The following is a 22,602-nucleotide window of genomic DNA, read 5'->3' as shown; positions in this document are numbered from 1 at the left end:
CCACCCTCCCTCCCCCCACCACCCATCACCGTGATCAGACCCGGTCCAGCGGTGATCATTCCTTCCGCTTGCCTTTTAATGTTCTTGTCAAACAACCGATTCATGCGGCGGTGTGTGACAATGTATTTTATTTTTACTGCTTCAACATGAAAATAACGTGCACATTTTGCATCATGCATGCATGCATATTACGTTAGTTTAATAGCTAATGAGGACAACCAAAGCGATGCAATTTATCAAAACCACATTGCGAGTCGTTAATGGCGCCCGAAGAGAGGGCGTGTTAGAAAATCACTCCAGTCTAATCCTTATCGCGTAAACACAAACACACATTCATCTTCTCACCTAACCTAACATTAACCCTGAATTTTTTATATTTAATGAGATCCTCAGCTTGTGTGAGCTCTTCTCAGTTAAAAATGAAGATACAGTTCGACTACCAAGGTCAAACAGAATTCACTTCAGGATGCTTGTTGTTTTTGTTTTTTTTGTTTATTTCATGCCAATTTTTTTATACAGGAAATAATAGAAGGACAAATGGGTGCAAGTATCACCCACTTGAAAACTCCATGTGTACATTCTTAACTACGGTACAAGTATGGTACAAAATAAGCTAAAATAATATTGAAAGTAAAATTGAAAAACAATGAAAAAGTCCATCCATCCATTCTCATTTCTCATAACAAATATTCCCGACTGGGTGATAACATACATTCAGGGCATAAATGCTATGTTAGCCTTCACCCACAGGAAAAAAAAAAAAACGTTTAACAATATATTTATGTTTTATATATCTCTGCCTCAAGACCACTTTTTCATATCCGATACCAAGGAAGGAAAACACAATGACGACAGCTCTGTCGGCTTCCGCTCCTTCACCCACAGGACCGGCACGTGGCAAACACCGGCACGTGGCAAACACGGCGACAGCTCGGCTGTGCAATGGCATGTCGCGTAATGTGAAGTTGAGATTATATCATGTCGTTTGTGAGCCCATGGATTGGATCACTCTTGTTCAAATAAAACAAATCCATTACCGCTCCAGTCATTTTTTGATTTGAGCTGTTCCCCGGTAATTTCATAAAATTGATCCCGACAAATGTCGCCTGCTAAAACTAACCTCATGTTGTTTCTTGTTCCGCGAAAGGGTGGGGTGAACGTTCTGCTGCAGGACGTCGACGGGAACGTTCCCCTGGACTACGCCTCTGAGGGAACCGAGAGCCGCTATATCCTGCAAAAACACCTGGAGGAAAACGGTAGAAGACATCTGCTGCTTTTATTTGCTTTTCACCTCAGACAAAAGGGCAAACATTCACCAATCTGACACATTTGCACATTTTAGAGTCAAAAGCAGGTGTGGGCGGCGTGTGGCCCATGGGCAAAATAACGGCCCACTGAGGATTAACATGATGAAGAGTCCTGTGATACTTGATTAGCTTAATCGTATCATCGCCACACAAACAAAAAAATTCAACAAAGATTGAGAGCCATATTTTGGTCGACGGGCACTCGGCGTACAAAACGAGCGCATCTTCATTTTTGTGTGGGGAAAGAGTCTAGTTGAGCATGTTTTTCAATTTTTGTTTGATTTATTGTAAAAAAAATGTAATAAAAGTAACCAGAATGAAATAAACCCGTTTCTATACACAGAGAATTAACTGTAATTGAAATATAATTTTACATATCTGACATTTTATTTTGTCACCCATGAATAACCAAGCCCATGTTTGTGTGTTAAAAAAAAAAAAAAAAAAATCAGTTTGATAACTTCAGTCAAAATTGTCACAAAAACCCCCCAAAAAACAAAAACGCGTTGGCCAAAATTGCACTCATGATGACAGTGAATGCTTGAGCAGCAGACATTTTAGTTCATGGGGCATTGCGATTAGCATCTACAGACAGCTTTAGTTAGCATTTTAAGGACTTTAATGCAGTCTTTTTTTTTGTTTGTTTGCTTTGTTTTACATCTACTGTACCCTCAAGGGCTAAATGTGGTTAGAAACATGTACAGCATGTAATGATCCTCTGTAGGCCAACCATAAAGCTACACGTGACAAGACCACAAACCCTTCAAGAGTTAAGTGCAACCTACAAGCACACGTGCACGCACGCACACTCACACAAACCAAGTCCGTCTCTGCAATGGGCCCCCAAACCCTCGCAACCCCCACCACCACCACAACCACCATGCAACACATGGCATGCTGGGCTTCTGTTGCTATGGAAACTTTGCTTTATAACAAAAACGACCCATGCGCAGTACTTTCTATCTCATGTAATTGCTCGCGAGTTATACGCTATATTTAGTTACAATAAAAATTTGGAGTTAGCCGTGTGATCGGAATGTAGCTTGAAACAAACAAAGAAAAATAAGTGAATAAAACCAATGGATGATGTCTGAAAATAATTACTGTTCTCATGGGAAGGACATTAACTCTACTTTTCCTCACTGATCAGCTGGTCGGAATCACATGATATTTCCTGTTGTATAGTAGGAGTGTGGTGTCCACTGATTGTTATTCACCCCCCCCTGCAAACGTCTTTCATCTCCGCCGTTTGTCGGAGATTAATGAAGACGGAATGGTTTGGATACTACTTTATTCACGTGAGCATTTTTTTTTTTTTTTTTTTTTTTTTTTTAAAGGTCTACTTGTTTTTGTATGACAGGTGTGGATGTGTCTTCTACGCATAGCATGAGGACACAGAGGCCCAACGGCATGCTATCCGATATTAGACAGCTTGTAGCCGCAGGGGCGGATCTCAATCAGCCCAATGACGAGGGGGTGACCTTGGTAAGTCTCTTTCGTGCATCCGGTCTACTTTTTTTGTTTTGGCTTGTTTGGACCTAACTCATTAAACCTGTCCGGCCTTTTAAAAGCTTCACATTGCATGTGCCAGTGGCTATCGGGATGTGGCGACTGTGCTATTAGAAAACGGGGCAGATCCTCATCCTGTGGCTCACAACTTTTGGACACCTCTTCATCTGGCTGCTAAATATGGACAGGTAAAAAATATATATATATAATAATCTGGACTTTTGCATGAGATTCCTTGCTGTGCAAGTGCTATTGATCAAGTGGCATTGGAGTAATAGGGGGAAGTATTGATGGATTGTTCCCGGTGACGAACTGGCCTGCAGTCACTCTGCACAATTTCTGATAAACGGCTCCCTTTGCCTCCATTGATCCTCCAGCTGCATCGCTTATGGATTCGGGATTGCATTTTAGATTAGCTTTTTCGTGGTCTCTTGAAGAAGGAGAGGACATTTTTGCAAAGTCGCGGAGGAAAGCTGATTTGATCTGATGCTATGAAGTAGAAGCAGCGGATTACATTGAAGTACTGCGCACTCATCGTGATTTTTCTAATTACATTTTCTGCGCTTTGGGCTTGTCTGCTGACAAAGAGAATATATGCATATTTAGAATCACTCCCAACTTTAGTTTCGTCTTGCCCAAAAAAAGCACATTTTTGTCCTTCATATTATGAATGACAAGATTGTAGACTTTGCCAAAAGAGAAATTGGTACATTTTCTTCGTAAAATGCAACCAGTCAAAGACTGAAAAGATTCTGATCTTCAAACTTTTGTACTTTTTACTGTACCATCCATCCATTTTCTACAGTACTCATTGGAGTCATGCTTGAGCTGGAGCCGACCCCAGTTGATTTTGGGGAGAAGTATATACCGTGGGCTGGTCATCAACCAGTCGCAGGATTCTGTCGCATGCAGTACTTCATCTAAAAGTCACCTCCACTCTGATAATCCAATCATCTATTTTCTATGCCGCTTATCCTCATCGGGTTTGCGGGTATGCTGGAGCCTTCGCGCAAGAGGTGGCCTACACCCTGGAGAACCAACCAAACCAACTATCCCAACATCTTATTGATTCAGCATGCAATTTTATAACTCCTGAACGATGCGCAATCTCTGAGGGAACACGCAACTAAGCAGCCACTATTTGAGGTCTTAGTAAATCGAGTCCTTATTGGTGCCACGTGACATCATGGCTGCCGCAGTCATGCCGAGAAAGAGAAAGGTACGTTTGGCTGATGCGGGGCCATCATAACAAACGGTTGCCTGGAAACGTTGACGGCCAAGTGTAGCTCTAGCCGGGGCATAAAACCCAAAGACCCCCTGCGCAATGTTGCCTACGCTCCGCGCTCTCAACTTTAAGAAGACGTATGACCCTATTGCCGCAGTTAATTAAACTTCGCTCGTCCTCCATTGAGATAAGTGAGAGCACCGGTGACCCCTCTGGGGAAAGAGTTTTTAAATTCTTTCAGTATATGCGAGGGGATTAAAAATGACTTTCAATGACATTTTTTAGACCATGTCTCTGCTGAGTGTGGATTCGTTTATTTTATTTAATGATGAAGGCACATGTGAAAGATTTGGGAATAGGAAGCCATGTTTTTTTTTTATCTTAAAAGTTGACTTCTTTTAAGCTTACAAATGTTCAATTGATTTTAGGAGTATGATTATTCTCTTTGTAGAGGTCATAAGATCCAGATGACCTTTTCCTTGTCCTCGTGGGTACTGCAGAAGGTTGAGATCCTGCTTTGTTAGTGACGTCTAAGTCCGTATTTATAGGTTGTGAGCACGGCTGACAGTGTGTGACTCTTGGAAGGTGTTCTGGACTCATTTTTGAACAGCTGCTACAGTGAATGTGCTGAGTCACATACACACAAAAAAATGTGTTGCATTGGTTATTATTTTGATGAAAGATTGTTTTAAGGATCAAAAAAATTAATTACCCTGACAACCTGAATTTATCGTCTCGATTGGCTTCTTCAGGAGCATAGCCCGGATTGTGTGTGTGTGTGTGTGTGTGTGTGTGTGGGGGGGGGCATAAAGACACTAAAGATAATAACAGCACTTGATGACCGAAGCAGAAATACCATTCTCGACAACTTCACCATGCAATCAATATGCAATGCAGCTCTGCTTACCTTTTGGCTTTGACATGACAGCAGGGGGCTGCACACCCATGGGGGAATTGTTTCTGCATGATTGTCTTTCAGACACGTCACCTGAAAGTGGCTCTGGATATTCACTCAATTCAACTGATGATGTCATGGGCAGAAAAAATTGGTGTGGAAGGTCATTATGTAAATTAGAAAGGCTCGTTCACAGACACATTTCAGGAAATGGTCAGATAAGAGGTTTACTTGGTTGTTTCATTCCGCACTGGATAAGTGGGTGGACTCTCCAGAGAACTCACTGTTTGTCTACAAGCCATTACAAATTTTAAAATAGGTCCCCTTTAAGCTAAAATTATTTTCCATTAATTTTAGTGATTATTTTGATGCATCTGAGTGGAAAATGTTAATGGAAGAAACAAAATTGGCTGCGCTCGACTGGAATTAATTATGACCAAGTAAAATGAAAAAAAAAAACACAGCAAAACAATTGGATGAACTAGGGCAATATAATAAACAGTCAGTGGATTGCACTTATTCCAACAAACAATTCTTTTTCAGCATTCCAGATTTTTTTTTCCCCGTTGAAGTAACTATTAGCGGCTTATTGACTATTAAATCAATTGGCAGTCAACTCACTCCAGTACCAGTTGTTTTCATAATCGATCACTGCCCTTGACCGAAAAGAAAAATCCAGGGTCATTCATGTGAATATCACAAACTTCTTTTAGTGATTATCTTTTCATTCCGTCCCTCGCAGACGAGCATCGTTAGCCAACTCCTGAAGCATGGAGCCAACCCCACATTGTTGAACTGCAACCAAGATAAGCCCTCAGGTAACAAACACACACACACACACACACACACACACACACACACACACACACACACACACACACACACACACACAGCTTTTACATGGTTTGAACAATCATTCTGCTCATGTTAAACGGACAAAAAAAAGCTAATTAGTCATTGAGTAGAAAAATGTCCCTCACACCTTACACGTGTCTGTTTTCACCTCTGCACAATGTCTGCATTGGATGTTAGCGCTAATCATAAAAATATGACTTATTTGCTATTATATATATATATATATATATATATATATATATATATATATATCTTTAAGGTCTCTGCTCTAACCTTTCCACCGTGTCAAAGCAAATACATTGTCTGCCGGTGGCCATTTATTGTGAGCCTGCATCACTCTGGCCATAATCAATAGCTGCCCTCTCTAGCTGGTGGGCTCACAACACGCACGAGATAAGCCTTCAGAGACCTTCATGATCCTCCTCCCCATCTTTCCCCGTGAGAGCCTTTCATCCATTCTTCAGCTTCTGCATGACGAATGGAAATAAATGATGAGAGTCCGCGGGGGGTCGTCAACTCCAATGAATCCTGCGTGTCCGATAAAGCCCTAAGTGATGCTTGAGTGTAAAATCGTTCAACTTAAGCATGGAATGTGAAAGTGAAATTTTGTAGGCATGCCCAAAACACAGGCTGTTTGGTTGTTTTTCAAAGACAAACCTGTCCTTGAGATTTTGTCTTATTACTAGGACATTAGAAATACGTATACGTTACATAAACGTGACACTAATTGTGAATAGGCTTTCGGGCACCGGTGTCAAACTCAAGGCCCAGGGGTCAGATCTGTCCTGCCACATCATTTTTTGTGGCCCGTGAAAGCAAATCATGTGCATCAGCGTCTATGATTCTCGCAGAAATCTGCATTAAACGTCCAATTGTCTTATGAAATGAATCATAACTTTGAGGTATTGCAAACACTTTTTTCTTGTTACCGACCTCATTTTTATTGTAACCTGAGCAATAATTGAAAAATTATTATTATTATAAATGTAATAAACATCACCCAATCAAATGAAAAATCTTTACGGCAGGAACGCGGGGTGCCTTCTTTTGCACAATGACATTTTCTTACACTACTTGGTTGCATGCTGCTTGTAACCTTGAAATGTCATAATTAGACTAAATGTTTGAATGAAAAGAGCCCAGAGGCCATAAATACTGATCGCGCTGGCGATAACATAATATCAAGCCCTCGAAATATCACGTGTCAGGATCATAGCAAACTGAGGTTCCCCTGTAATTAGGTTTTTCATCATGGCATGTAGGCAGAGTATGGCAGCAAAGTGTGATGACTAACAGAAACCACGAAAGTCTCATACTGCAAAGGGAGCTCCACAAAACCCACAAGGGCCTATGTCGTGTTTAACAGATCCATAGACGCTACATACGCCCAGAACGTATTTGTCACAACCCCCTCTTCTTGAGTCTTCCGTTCATCACCCGTCGCATCCTTGAATGTCTCTTGATTTGGATTTTGCCTCAATTGTCCTCAGACATTGCTGCATCAGAGCACATAGCTGACTTACTGCTGAGTGGAGAGACCCGCTGGCCGCAAAAGCTGAAGGACCCCCGCACCCCTCTGCTCTCCACGGACCAACACTGTGACGGCGGATCACATGACCTCAACACCCCTGTCAAAAAATTGTAGGTTAAATACTTAGCGCCTTCATCTGCCTCTTGCCTCGCTCTGAAATGGGACCCTCACACCCTTTATTTACCTCACAGGAACTCTCTGGGCCTCCCGATAGCGAAACGGGACAGCCTCCTGGAGAAGTGGGCAATGTTTCGAGAGGCGGGTGGGGCGCTCAGCCGGCAGCCTTCGCTGGATAACATCCTGGATGGCCCCTTCAGTTTAGGAACAACCAAACTGGAACAGGCAATTTGCTTTTTTTGCCACTCTGAGTCCTCAGAACAGGGTCACTTGTGACACGATCCAATCTAAGACGAGACACGGTGGTAAATTGGGACACCACATTTAATGGAGGAATTATGGTACTATGTTGGGGTGTACACCCAGCCCCACAATAGGTGAAAATTGCCATTTAGAGACTCTATTTTATTTATGTTTTTAACAATCCGTGATGGTGTTGGCTAAAAGTGGTTCACGTGGAACTGACAATTTATTTTTTCCAGTTCTCACTGTGTGTTTCTCCTCAGGTGAAGCTGATGCCCCCAGCACCTAACGATGACCTTGCATCCCTTAGCGAACTGACAGACAGCAGCCTCCTCTACGAGATGCAGAAGCGTTTTGGCAACGACCAAATATATGTAAGTCTCTGCCTTGGATTATGCAGATCTCCCTCATAAAACGGGCCCCTTTATTCACCCAGGTTTTCAAGTTTAAGCGCCACACACTTTGTTCCGCTTCTTGACAACACCGCTGTCTGCCACTGCTATAAAATAAACCACACGAGTCTGCATCAGTGACAATGAAAGAAAATCAATCTCAATTAAATCGATAGGGGGGGAAAAAAAAAATCAATGGATGCATTCAGGGCTGAATTGCCTCCATCTTCCACAATTGCCCCCATTTTAAATGAATGCAATTCCCTTGTCCTCTGCCTGTATTTAGCCATTGGGAAACCACGCTTGAAAGCAAAACTTAGACCGACACAGCACATGCTGAGTATGCGTTAACGTGGAGGCCCATATGTGTGATGAGGTGGTCCACAGCAGGGGGGGGGTGCACAATTGCAGGGAATCAAGTGGCTTGAGGAAGAAAATAGAAATGACTGTCAAGACAGAAGAATTACGCGGGGTAAAACGTTGCAATCACGGCGATGTCGCCGCACACTTGATGCAATCGAGTGCAATTTCACCTTCAGGGACAAAGGACACACTCACACAATGTGTGATCCGGTTGTGTCAAGTAAACACACTCCGGTTAGCCTTGTTTGCAAATGTTGATTTGCTTTTCGAAATGAAGATGATATCTAATCAATTTGCCTTTGTTGTATTTCATAAATTACATTTCAGGAAATAATCGCGGTGCTATTAAAAACAGCCAGTAGCAGCGATCCAGTTCATGCGGCTGTCCGCCTTCTCTCGATGATACATTTTAATTTTTAATACACAGTAAGCATTACTGTGAAACATTATTATGATATGTATGGTCTATAAATTATACATCAACAAACCAGTGGATGAGAAATTGAAATTGAAAAAAAAGCAATATACATGTACTTCCTTTAAATCGAGCCTATCCAATAATCTCAAAAGAGCGCTTGGGATTGTGATAAAATGAGGACAAAGACTGCGATGGCTCCATATGCTCCCAGCAGGGGTGGGTGGTCAGGGATGACAACTTTTGATGAGGGTTCTTTCACCTGCTGCCAGCAACGAAGGAAAGGGAGCATCAATTGAAGCTGCGGACAACCATCATTAAACCATAGATGGATTGTTCACTCATGCGTTACAGAAAGATGTTTACCCTCTTGGACACACTGGTCAACCTCGTAAAATACGTTCAGGTCATCAACCTTGAACCAGCAAGGCCAATGCACGCTTTCAGTTTTCAAAGGCTCCTTTGGGACTCTTTGTGAAGAGACCGGAGGTTAATGCCTAACTTCTGAGGGCACCAATTGTGCTCTACTTTTCCAAATGACCTCCCAAGAGTAAGTGAGCACTGCGTAGGGGGGTGCAAATGATGTATTTTAGCAGCACGTGGTCATTTCTAAGGTCGCGTTCTGCTCAGTGTACAACTGTTTAACCCCAATTACAAAAAAAAAAAACCCCAATAAACAAAGATTTTTTTTGTTGTTGTTTTTTTGGCTCTCTGCAGACTTATATTGGACACATTCTTTTGCTGGTCAACCCAAACAAAGAGCTGCCTATCTACTCCACTTTGGTAAGCATTCAACAAACCTCTAGGACTATGCTATCAGACAGCAAAGACGATTTGATGTGCTCTTCAACTGACTTAACAAAATACCCCCCCACAAAAAGGTGAAAGACTTCAACAACCAGAATGCAATGCGCTTTCTGACCCTCATCTGTCTGTTTAATATTCAGTCATTCACTGGCAAGGACCTGGTTTTCCTTCTTTTTTTTTTTTTTTTTTTTTTAAATTTTTTTGTAGAATCTAGGCATTCAACCCCAGGTATGTCTTTATGTATTTTTATTTTATTTTATTTTTTGAAGAATCCAGCCATTCAACCCCAGGTATGTATTTGTGTTTTTTCACGTGGTAAGGTAAGCAAGAGTCTGAAAATAGCTGGCACTGATTAAACAAGACTTTTCTTTTGCATGACTGGTTTGGATAACATTTGAGTGTCTGATGCTCGTCTCGTCATATAAAATAGTAGCCTACTGTATAAATTATAACAGTGGATTGTTTTGTTGACCATAAAACTATATGGATGCAACATACAGTACATACATAATGTAAATTTTTGGGATCAGGAATCCTGATTAGAGTCACGGGTGAACTGTAGCCTATCCTAGCTTGAGGGTAACAGGCACAGTACACCCCCTTTAGCAATCGCTGGACCTGCACACATGCAGTACATAAAAAAAAAAAAAAAATATGACAGTGTTGCAATTCAGTTAATTTGCAATTCACTTTACATTTTAATTACATCAATTGTCCTTGAATTTACCCGAAACTGTCAAAATGCTTCTACGTGGGGTTGTCTTTGTCATGCACATTAAAAGATACACAATAATGGCTGCCTAGGAGAGAGACATAAAGATGTGAAATGGACTTTGCGGTTGATAAATAATGCATTCTTCCTGTCAGCAATGCACAGCGTAAGGCTGACCGTGCATCAAGAAATCAGGGCTGGAGCCGTTCGCAACTCCCGAGTAAATGACGCAATATGCACTTTATTCCAAATGGCACATTTGGAGGATTTGGACTTGATCGGAGAAGACATGTTCTCCTGCCAAGCTCCGTCCCTCTGGGAGGTGCGAGGAGGACATATGTGACAACATCCGCAGTCTGCTGGCTGTCTGTCACCCTCTTATTTCAGGTGGCCTGCAACCTGCTCAGACCGCGAACCGGACATCCAGCCAAAATTTGAACCTCGTATTCTTTCGTTGCGCCGTGACGACGATTTTTCTGCCTGCCGACATTTCTAAAGTCAGCCACTGATCAAACAAACAACAGCTTTAGACACCAGAACCTAATAAAGGACGGTGTCAGATGGGATACGACAGCGCTCCTCCCTTGCCGTCCTATCTCGTATTTATCACATTTTCTTTGGCCTTTTGTATATCCGCTTTCACACCGTGATTAAAAGCCACACCATCAAAGGAAGGTTTGCTCCATGTTTTATTCATTTCTACTTTCATTTCTTGTATAATTATATTGCTACTTATAACATTGCCTGGACAGTCTTCTCTTGTACAAGGTTTCACAAAATGTAACCATTAGGTTTTGGACCACTTTTCTTGAACCTTTGGTTTCCTTGGGGTCCTACAGTAATCCATGGACCATTCTGCTATTGAGGTGCGAACTCCCTGGATGTTTTGTGAATGTAGAGATGACCGTGACTGGCATCTCATTCACTCCCCATGCAGGCATGAGCCAGACTTTGACAGAACAGAGCATGTAGTTGCGTTTGTTCGTCAACATGTCAGTCGTTGACAGGCAGCACCGCTGACTAGTTGGCTTCATCAAAATCAGAACTTGAATTTACCCGAAACTGTCAAAATGCTTCTACGTGGGGTTGTCTTTGTCATGCACATTAAAAGATACACAATAATGGCTGCCTAGGAGAGAGACATAAAGATGTGAAATGGACTTTGCGGTTGATAAATAATGCATTCTTCCTGTCAGCAATGCACAGCGTAAGGCTGACCGTGCATCAAGAAATCAGGGCTGGAGCCGTTCGCAACTCCCGAGTAAATGACGCAATATGCACTTTATTCCAAATGGCACATTTGGAGGATTTGGACTTGATCGGAGAAGACATGTTCTCCTGCCAAGCTCCGTCCCTCTGGGAGGTGCGAGGAGGACATATGTGACAACATCCGCAGTCTGCTGGCTGTCTGTCACCCTCTTATTTCAGGTGGCCTGCAACCTGCTCAGACCGCGAACCGGACATCCAGCCAAAATTTGAACCTCGTATTCTTTCGTTGCGCCGTGACGACGATTTTTCTGCCTGCCGACATTTCTAAAGTCAGCCACTGATCAAACAAACAACAGCTTTAGACACCAGAACCTAATAAAGGACGGTGTCAGATGGGATACGACAGCGCTCCTCCCTTGCCGTCCTATCTCGTATTTATCACATTTTCTTTGGCCTTTTGTATATCCGCTTTCACACCGTGATTAAAAGCCACACCATCAAAGGAAGGTTTGCTCCATGTTTTATTCATTTCTACTTTCATTTCTTGTATAATTATATTGCTACTTATAACATTGCCTGGACAGTCTTCTCTTGTACAAGGTTTCACAAAATGTAACCATTAGGTTTTGGACCACTTTTCTTGAACCTTTGGTTTCCTTGGGGTCCTACAGTAATCCATGGACCATTCTGCTATTGAGGTGCGAACTCCCTGGATGTTTTGTGAATGTAGAGATGACCGTGACTGGCATCTCATTCACTCCCCATGCAGGCATGAGCCAGACTTTGACAGAACAGAGCATGTAGTTGCGTTTGTTCGTCAACATGTCAGTCGTTGACAGGCAGCACCGCTGACTAGTTGGCTTCATCAAAATCAGAACAAAAAAAAAACACAAACTGGCAATTCTTTGATGTATGGACAGTGAACGCCGAGGACAAGAGCTGTGTTATAAGAAATGGGTTAAAAACTAGCACTGATTTTGCCTTCCCCTGTGTTCCAACCTTACAATGGACCAGGAAAGATTCATCCGCAGTGAATTCCTTCGCATCAGGTAACCTGTTTACAGTAGTGCATAACATCTGGAGGGGATTTGGGGGTTTGATGTTCTCCTCTCTTTTTTGAAACCCCAAATACGGTCACTCTACATTTAAAGCCCGCATGGGCAGAAACGCCGTTGGCCTATTACCACCATTCTAACATGTTAATCAGTTTCGGGTGAATTGTCGCCGACTTCGTGCAGAGAAGCAATGAAACTCTGCAAGGGTGTCATCTTTCTTGCTGTGTTCGTACGATCGCCAACAAGGTGTGAACGACCGGCCCGGTTCTGTAACTTTGCAAGCTAACAAGTCATGGCTTGTGCTTGTTTGTCTCCGTCAGGTGAGTCAGTTGTACCTGAGCTCCACGGGCCGCCTATGCTCCTCTCTGCCCCCTCATATCTTTTCCTCGACGGAGAGAGCTTACCACATGATGCTCCAGGAGAGACGACCCCAATGTTTCATCTTAAGGTGCGTGTCCCAACCTGAACCGCCCGAGTTGCGCTGAGGCAAAAAGTCAGCAAAGCGAAATCATTGCAAAAAAAAAAAAAAAAGCAAAAGATAATCAAGTTTGTCCCTTCTGTTTCAACACCTGTTAAACATCCCCCTGAGAGATAAATAGCCGCGGGCCTGTTTCGTGTTCACATACCGATGATTATGCGTTCGGAGTGTTGCGGCGTCACGCGCTTTGCGCTTGGCCTGACGGAGGCAGCTCCTTGATTGCAATTACGCTTGGCTCCAACCCTCCAGTAGCACTCCTGCTGAGTTGTAACCAATCTGGCAGTGAATTAATGCACCCTGGCCACAGGCTATCCATCTCGCTCATGCGCACACACTTGCACACACACGTGCATGCTAGGACCTTGACCTTTCCTCATCCTGCCTTTTACGCTCACTATTTTTCTCACTTCTTGCTTATCTTGCTTCTTTTTCACGGCACTAAATAGGAGATTGCTGGTTTTGCTTCACCATTTTTCAAAAGGATGGTAGATACACGTTGTTGTCTAAAACGGTGACAATCGTTCAAGAGGTATTTATGGGTTACTGCGTCTAGAGCGCTGAGATCCAATACAGATTGCATTGGCTCCTTTCTTGTTAGATTAGTTGTAAAAACGGGCAATTATCCGGCTATTGCAGTCAGTAGTATGTCTTTTTTTGTGCTTCCTAGATTTGTGTAGCAAGCAGTTGCACATTTTAATTGGCTTTTGGAAATATGTGCAGGCCTTCAAACCATTCAAGGCATACATTTGGTGGCTTATAAAGCCTCGATGTTGTCTTAAAATATGTTTCAGTATTTAGACTTGTTCTGAGCAGGCATGGACTTCAAACAATTTTCTGCCACCTCATTGTCACTCCGGCGGGCACATCTCCAAGGAAACACCCTTGCAACTCTGCAACGCCCGGCTTTGGCAGAGATTGGTCTGCTTAATTTACAAAGACGTGGCGAGGAATGCAATGATCCCCAAAACACAATATGGCAGCGTTTCTTCCACGGCATAGGTGCACCAATCAAGCCCTGAGCGTTATTTCTTCATAGGTGGATTAGCACAAGTAGGTAATTGTTCTTTTCATCCTTCATTGACAGAATGCGATTTTCTTACCTGTCACCAGTAACCAATATAAACTGAACCTTAAAATCTATCTTCCATAATCTCATCCAAAGCGATGAACCAAAATATCTCCCCATCCCCAAGATTTGAAACTGCAATTGGCCACCCCAAAGCTGCATGTCGGTGGCCCTGCACGCCCCCTCCATGTTTACAGACATTCAATCAACAGCCATAATCCCAGAGGCCAACTCACTAACCAAACGCCCTTGAAGTCTAATAACTGTTCAAAGAAAAGACGGCGGGAAGAAAGCCTTTGGACCTCACACTCAGCGGATCTCTGTGCAGGAAATACACTCTGACAAAGTGAGCAACACACTGTGGCCATTAGGGAGGCCTTCTGACCTTCTGCGGCCATCTGCCGCTGCTGTGGGTGGAAGCTTCACGACATGGACTGCAGCCGTACTTTATGTAGTACAACAGGCCTCCGGTAGTGGAAACACCAGGGCAGTAACAGTATGTGGGCTGTGCTGAGCACTGAAGCAGGGTATACGATAATTAGGGGGAGTAGGAGATATGGGATGGTGTTTTTAATGTGGATGGTCTGAGGGATGGGTTGGATGACGTCATGCTGAATGTGATGACACACATGAAAAAATATTGTGATGACTAACATTACACCTACGTACTCTTTTGAGAAATGTACAGCATTTTTTATTTTACACTGAAAACCGATTTGACTAAGAGGTTATTGAGAATATTATAACAAACATAACAAACCGGCGTGTTTTGCTTTTGTACATGTTCAGCAATCAGCTTCAAACATGTCTAACGTATTTAGAAACAAATCCCGGAAGTCACTTTACAGGTTTTACTCTGTATGGAAATAAAACAAATTACTTACAAATATCATCAACAGCCACGAATTGGACCGTGTGGTATGCATTGCAATTCATTGTCCGACATTTTCCTTTTTGTGTCTTTTAGCGGTGAAAGCGGTTCGGGGAAAACGGAGGCCGGTAAGCACATCGTGCGACACCTGACAGCCAGATCCAGCCCCAAAGGCTTCGCACTGGAACCCAGAATGGAACACGTAAGTTTGGATCTGGCAACAGAATCACGTCAGGTCATCACTGGGCCACCAAAACAAAACAAAATAAACAAATTGACCTTCACAGTTTGTTATGATAGTGGTACTTGTTGAGGACAAGAAAACCATCAGCCACAATGTTGACTGAAGGGTTCATTCACAATAAGCAAGTATTCCACTCATGCAATAAACGAAAATCTCCATTTCAATCCTGGGGTGCTCACTAATACTGAGTTTTGTAGTAATTCCCTTTGGTAGTGGTGTCACGACATATTTGCCGCTTTTAAATCCTGCTCAGCTCTTGCCTCTGCGTCTCCCTGCTGGCTAGCAAAGCGTCTAGCTCGTGAGAACAAGCGCTGTGAAGTCATCCCCATGCACGCAGGCGATATCTGGGTCAGTGTGCTTATCATCTAGGGACAACTTGGCATTCTACACAACACTGCACTTGACTCGATATACACGACAGTATATAGATGTACACTGACACCTGGTGGTAGGGAGTAAAACATGGAGAAGCATAGATTTATAATGTCACATTTTCTTTTGAATGATGCAGGTGAATTGTCTTCTGGAGGCTTTCGGGCACGCAAAGACGGAGAGGAACAGCAACTCCAGTCGCTTTATCAAACTTTTGACCATCCAGTACTGTGAGAAGGGGAGGAGGATGCTCAGAGGTAATGAACACAACTTTTAAAAATCCGAATTTAGCTTCACCCCTCAATTTTGTTGAGAGCTTGGCTGAATTGCAAAAAAAAGTGACAGTCTGTCTTTTATCGACAGGTAGTGTTTATTGAGATATATTGTGGAGTAAAATGTTTTTGTTGAAAATTCTATACGATTGCTAAACATTTGAATGAGATCCTCCATCAAAAATTCTACTCTTACAAAGAAATAATGCCAGTTGTTGTTGTTTTGTTTTCAACACTTGTATTTATTGTTAATTATTGTGGTTGTTGTTTGTCCTGCAATATACTGAGAGATTCTTCGACTGTACTATTTTCATCGTTTAATCTTTACATTCTGTTATTTAACTACAAAACAGTCAAAGCGTCCGAAATCGAGAAATTATTCCTGACTTTTTAAGGCGCTTCTATACTGTCGCTAAATCTGCGTGCTAAACATAATTTAAATATTTTCATTTTATTTTTGACAAAATAGTATATAAGTGCAATGTACAAAAGGTGACGAAAACATGTTCTGTTCACCATTTTTGCTGCTTCACTCTGGGCTTTTGTGAATCAATGATTAAATTATGATAAATAAATCTATACTGTAGTATTATAATTGTAAAAAAAAAAAAAAAAGTCTGCCTGTTTCCCCACCCACGCGTGCTTTAAATGTGTGCAATGACGTCAAGCTCCAGCAGGGGGGAGTAAAGACTCATATTTTCAGCACCGCTTGCCTGACTTTCCTCCCAGTTAGTTTGTACCAATTAGAACTGGAATTTATCAGCGGCTAACACTAATAATTTGACTTAAGACTGTTATTCGTGTGAATCTGTGTTGATGTTGTAGCGCGTGTGTACACGTACATGCTGGAGAGGTCTCGTGTGGTCCAGTGTCCTCTTCAGCAACGAAGCTTCAACATCTTCTATCTGATGGATGAGGGCTTGTCACCCGAGGAGAAGAGCGCACTTAACCTCAGTAACGTCTTGGCTCATAGGTGTGTTCTCTCATCACTTCGTAATGATATCAAACGGAGTATTTCTCTCCCATTTTCAGTGGCACACTTGTTTTTTGTGAAGGTATCTTCGTGGAGGACTTCCGGCGGGGAGCCCTCCTGTGGCTGCAGCGTCGACAGCGAGCAGGGAGCGTCTCGGCGCTGTCAAGAAAGCCTTTCAAGCTGTGGGCTTCAACAAGCAGGTATCGACTGGCGCGTCTTTTGAAGCCGTTTTAATGTTAAGGTTAGTGACAGACATGAGCTTCACGATCAAGTGGTCTTTCTAATCTAAAGTACTGTGTTAAACTTGCAAAAACACGAAGTCCCTGTTCATTATTCGGAACACCTGTCACAATGAGCTCCAATATAAAAACGAGAGCAAAAATGGTATTTTCAACTTGTTTGAACTGCAGCAAACAGCGTTCGCTTTCTAATATTTGGATTACCCTGATTATTTTGAGGAACCGAACCCAAGATATTAAATACAGCTCTCTGTATGATGGAATGCCATTTTACATAAATGCAAACTACAACAACAGCAATAAACACATTGGCAAATAGTAACATTTCCGACAGTTCCAAATTAAGTGTATTATTTTTCTTTTAAGCACAATTTTATTTCTTTTTTTTTTTAAATAGATTTAAACGCAGGTATTTATACTGGTGTCACTAAAATCCTCCGACCAGACTAATGCTTATATGCACACGCGCGCAACCGCAAACTTGTGCACCATACCCCCACCCACCCTCTGCGAGTGGGCACTGGCTAATGGGATATTCCATGGAGCGTTCTCTACTCAAGTGCCGAGAGGTAGAGTAGAGCAGAATGGTGGAAGAGGAATGCGAGTGTGAATGGAGAGAGGAAGCGGTGAGGGTCTTCCTAAATGGCATCTGTTTTTGTTGTTTTTTTCTCTCTTTACAACACACTGTTGTGACCCCATAAAAATCCAAACACTCCACTATGTACGAGTGACTCGCTGTCATTTAGAACATATTTGTTTACACCTGAATAACTATAATATGTGTTTTGTTGTCCTAGCGTGATAATAATATCTCTAAGGTTGAACGTGTTGCTTTTTTTTTTCCCGTAGGAAAGAATGGAAATTGAAATAATCATTTTCAGGGCCATATTCATTCATCGGTAAACTGTCCCAGCAATCTTTTGAGTCCATTTAAACACTGAATATGTGTAAAACGAGTTCACCAATAAAACCCTTTCACATTTGATGGCAAATAAAGACGGTATAAAAATATCAAACTCATATCAAGTCAAACTAAGCATTTTATTGCCCGAGATTTCCTCCAGAGCAGTACTGTGTGCCAATATCTCCCTACACAATGAACGTCTCACTTAGATTTTGACAGATTTCAAAATAAGTATGTACTTGGTTGTTTAATTACACAATAGTTGGCTGAGCAAGCACTCCAGAGACTGTTTGTATATACCGGGGATATGGTCCAGATCCACCTGCAATAGGTTATAATCTGCCCTATAGGCAGACCATTAAAAAAAATCCTTCCACATGCTTGAAACAAATTTAAAACACACTTTTTCAAGTATTCTTAGGCCCCAGCTCTCACTGTCTCGCAAAGAAAGTTCTCCAAAGAGGAGGAAAAGTTGAAGTTTGACATAAAATTGACTCATGAAACAAAAGACAATTAAACATTGGTGTCTGTAAACACCAAAATGCTCAACTCAACTCATATAATAGCAAATGTCATCTTATTGATTACATAAAGTGAAACGACTTTGAAAGTTTATTTGTCAATGTTATGGCGGGATCGTTCCAGAAATGGAGGAAATTTTGGCTTCTAAAATTTTTGAAAAATAGACCTTCACTTTTCAGGTTTTCTGCTTCATATTCATCAATTGGAGGTTATAAACCATCAAAGGCTTGATTAGCTCAGCTTAGATCAGTGCTCCAATTTTCATGACATGATTTATTTGCTGTTTACACTGCCCGTCACTGTAATCACAGTAACAGGGTAGCAAATCCGGATGAATGTTAGCTTTGTCTCATGAGTAGAAGCTGGCAAATTGACTCATGTCAATAAGTAAAGAACATTTTTCCAAAGAATTGTCTTATTCTCATCAGATCCTTAACAGGGTTGCTTCAGATAGAATGAGATATTCAATCAAGGCTAACGACACAAACTATAGAACTGTATAAACAATTAAAAGTCGTCTTTCCTCATTTGTCCCCTTTCAAAGCAAAAAGTGGACATGACTTGGTCCATTGTCTGTGTGTCAACCAGGAAGTGGATTCCGTGTTCATGTTGCTCTCCGCCGTGCTCCATATTGGGGATCTGCGTTTCACTGCGCTGACAGACGGCGAGAGCGCCTTCCCCTCTGACCTGCAGCTGCTTGAGAGAGGTCAGTATGCACACGCACCCCAGCATATGATCGGGGTCCCATTTCATCCACGGAGCTTCAAACGCACCCATCTTATTTACCACGTCGTCCCTTCTCCTCCGCTCCTCATTGTCGTCACCCCAAAGTCGCTCTTGGCAGCTTGCCAGCACGTGCCGGGTTCCAGACTCTTGCGTGGTAACCACGGTGACGGTAGATCACGCATGTAAACACACTCACGCTTGATTGAATACTTTTCTTCTCACCCTGAGTCGTATTTATTTAGTAGCTTTGAACGTGTGCTACGGCAGCCCCCGAGCAGCGATAAACAAATGACATCATGGCCAAAGCGGGTAAGCGGGCTGATGTCAGGGACATATGAGGTCAGCAAAGAAATTCTGGCTTGCTTTGACCGTTTTCTTTATTTTGGGTTCTGCTGAGAAATCCCCTCATGATTCTTCCTGCCACTGATCAATTTGGCAAGAGCCAGGCTTATGAGGTCATCATGATGTCACACACGGCACTATCTCCAGTCAGGCTCATCTTTATCATTTATAAAGATCTTTGAGTGCATTAATGCCAATAACTGAAAAAAAAAAGTCAAATAAATACCCTATGTTTAAATTAGCTGATGTTGTTTGTTTGTTTCTTGCCAACAAGTATTGGGGCCAACCTGAAAAAACAAAACAAAACAAAAAAATTAAATGTTAATTCCTCTTAAAAATAATTAAGTTGGATACTTTGGAGGGAAAAAAAAACATATGCATTTTGGAGATTAAAAACATGATATATATATATAATTTTTTTTTTTAAGTAAACATGTTTTGGGACAAAGGTCACAAATTATGAAAACTAAGTTGTATATTTTTGACAAAAAAAAGTAGTATAATTTCAAAAGAGGGACATAAGTATGTTTTCAATGTTACTCATGGCTAAAAGCATAATTTCTCATGTCATTTTTAACTTGCTGTTACCAAATCAAAAAAAAATTTTTAACTGTTTTTTAATTGTTTTATGTTCAGTTATGACTTATGCAACACAGCTATTCGGCTAATGTTTTTTTTTTAAACATAAAAATATGTATATTCTTTTGGTGAATATTGCAAACGGGGTCTCGGGACACATGAACCGAGATTTAGACTGTACGTAAACATCTACTACGTTCTTCATGTGTTTTGCATCCACAGTGGCTGGAATGCTGCAAGTGTGTTGCAGTGACTTAAGCAGCGCCCTCACCTCAGATGTTCAGTACTTCAAAGGTACCGCCTTGGACCGTTTAAAGGCCACATTTAATCTGAGGAGTAGATTGTAGTGTCATCGATCATATTTTAAAGAGGCGCTCCGTTTCCTGTCAGGTGACGTGATCACTCGACGGCACACGGTGGACATGGCCCAGCAGTACAGGGACCAACTGGCCAAGACCATCTACGGACGTCTTTTCAGCTACCTGGTCAACTGCATCAATGACTACCTGCAAGGAAACGACGACAATGTCTGGTGAGGATGCCATCATTGTTGCTGTCAGCGTTCGTGTAGACATGAAAAACCTGGAAAAGTTTTGAAAATTGCAAATGGATATTCCAGGTCCAAGTTTTTGAAAAAGAGTTTCTGATAAGATCGCAAGCTCTTGGGAGCCAGCCAAAGGGTTCATGGGGACATAGATGTGGGTTTTGGGAGATTTTAAAAATATCTGTTTTGTACGCTGGCGTAACTGTTTGTTGGAGGAGTCGAAAAAATGGTGCGTCTATTCTGTGTCTGTAATGAAGAGCGGACTTTGTGGTCACGAGATCAGGCCTCCTAATGACCCCTTTCACCATCACTGTGGTGCATGCATGAAGTCGGTTTGTAAAATGTACTCGTGCCGAACGTGCAACTTGAATTGCCGCGTATCTTCTATCCATTCCTTGTTGTTGTCTCACTGTGGTAACTGTACGGCGTGCGTGGAATTAACTCTGGGGTCAAAGCTGTTGCAAAGTTGTTATGTCACAAAGTGGGCCGTGTCAATCAAGGCCCCGCCCAGCACTTTTTAACCGCCTGTCATTAGTACGTACTGGATTGGCGGTTACGTTTCCCCAAAAAGCAGTCTAAACAGCGGGTCCGGAAAGCAGTCATTTTTCCGTCGGCGCATCAAGGCCGAGGGGGCCTCTCGAAAACCTCCCGCAAACTCGCCGCAGCTGAAAGTGCCTTAAGGCCCAACGTTGACATTACGAGTAAACTGGTAGCGCGGCGTCAAATAGTTTGAATTACATGACAGGCAGGGAATGGTATGTACACTCAAGCGTGAAATGGAAAATGCAGAACATCATGCAAGGGAACGCTTCCAAGGTTTCAGGGAATGTTTGTCATACCAGACACATGCACAAGCGCACCCGCAAAGAAGTGTTGTGTGTCCATGAGAGTTTTTAGCGTTGTTGTTGTTTGGTTGTCTTCTCTTTCACCAGGGGAAGCTTTCTTCTGCACGTTTTGACGAACTCCTGTATGGCTCCTTCGCCTGTGCAATGTTCCGAGCAAGTTGATACGAGTGCTTCATCAATTTTGAGAACAGCTGTGTCTACATTTTTGTCTGCCGTTTTCAAGTCAACAACTTGGTCTTGGGTCGTTCAATCCATTTGGAAATTCCAATTGGAAAAAAAAACAAAACATTGTTTCTTGTTGTCACAAATGTCAACGTCTTCTGCTTGTTCGTACAACCGCCGAGAGCCCAACAAGTTCCCAAGCCCATTTTTCAATGCGATGGGGAGCTGGTGATTGTTTCGAAAAGTGGGCGAATGGCGGGGGGGCATACAAAAATAAACCGCTCCGAAAAACAAAACTCGGAACAAATACCAAAATTCTTCTTCCAGCGTCTTACAGGAAGTGGCGCACATAATTGTTTCTCCATGTGAGCCCTCAGCAAATAAGTGGATAAGGACAGAATCGTTTGCTATGACGTTCAGCAAAAACCCCGTCAAAACACCCTGAGTTCATCTTCGCATATTTTGTTTTGCTGTGCATTTTATTCCCTCCCATTTTCAGAGCACACCGGCCGGGTTTCCCCTGTAGACATTTGTGTCGATGCGCACGCTCCATGAGATGCACGCACCTGGTACCTCGCTTGACGTGGCTGCCTACCAGGAAGTAAAAAGTGAGGCTTTCCCACCAGTTTAGACGAGAAGTAGATTGAGTGTATCTTTCCTTTTTGCAAAAGAAAGCCCTTTTTTCTTTGCTCATTTTAGGAAGAAGCAGGAGGGGGACACGATGTATTTTTCATTCTTGATAAATGGTTTTCAAGGCTTCCTCCGTTGTCCTCATGCCGTTACCGGTAAATAAAAAGTCCGCCAAAATAGGTATAAATTGCTCCGCCA

The 22,602-nt window shown here is 42.3% G+C and overlaps 1 protein-coding gene across 1 annotated transcript in view; it reads left to right on the top strand.

Moving 5' to 3' along the window:
• The window catches only part of myo16 (myosin XVI), a 110,133-nt gene that overhangs the window by 37,285 nt on the left and 50,246 nt on the right, over positions 1-22,602 (top strand). The window contains exons 5-20 of the mRNA XM_019884717.1: positions 1,148-1,256; positions 2,668-2,792; positions 2,879-3,004; positions 5,679-5,754; positions 7,282-7,432; positions 7,514-7,664; positions 7,946-8,056; positions 9,570-9,635; positions 12,956-13,083; positions 15,147-15,252; positions 15,806-15,923; positions 16,764-16,911; positions 16,994-17,111; positions 19,165-19,282; positions 20,446-20,517; positions 20,614-20,755. Coding sequence (XP_019740276.1) covers positions 1,148-1,256; positions 2,668-2,792; positions 2,879-3,004; positions 5,679-5,754; positions 7,282-7,432; positions 7,514-7,664; positions 7,946-8,056; positions 9,570-9,635; positions 12,956-13,083; positions 15,147-15,252; positions 15,806-15,923; positions 16,764-16,911; positions 16,994-17,111; positions 19,165-19,282; positions 20,446-20,517; positions 20,614-20,755 — 1,865 coding nt within the window. The remainder of the gene's footprint in view (positions 1-1,147; positions 1,257-2,667; positions 2,793-2,878; positions 3,005-5,678; positions 5,755-7,281; positions 7,433-7,513; positions 7,665-7,945; positions 8,057-9,569; positions 9,636-12,955; positions 13,084-15,146; positions 15,253-15,805; positions 15,924-16,763; positions 16,912-16,993; positions 17,112-19,164; positions 19,283-20,445; positions 20,518-20,613; positions 20,756-22,602) is intronic.

Source organism: Hippocampus comes, unplaced genomic scaffold, assembly GCF_001891065.2.
Source record: "Hippocampus comes isolate QL1 unplaced genomic scaffold, H_comes_QL1_v1.1 scaffold95, whole genome shotgun sequence".
NCBI lineage: Eukaryota > Metazoa > Chordata > Actinopteri > Syngnathiformes > Syngnathidae > Hippocampus > Hippocampus comes.
Note: the sequence above shows the minus strand (reverse complement) of the source record. Positions and strands in the feature narration are given on the sequence as shown.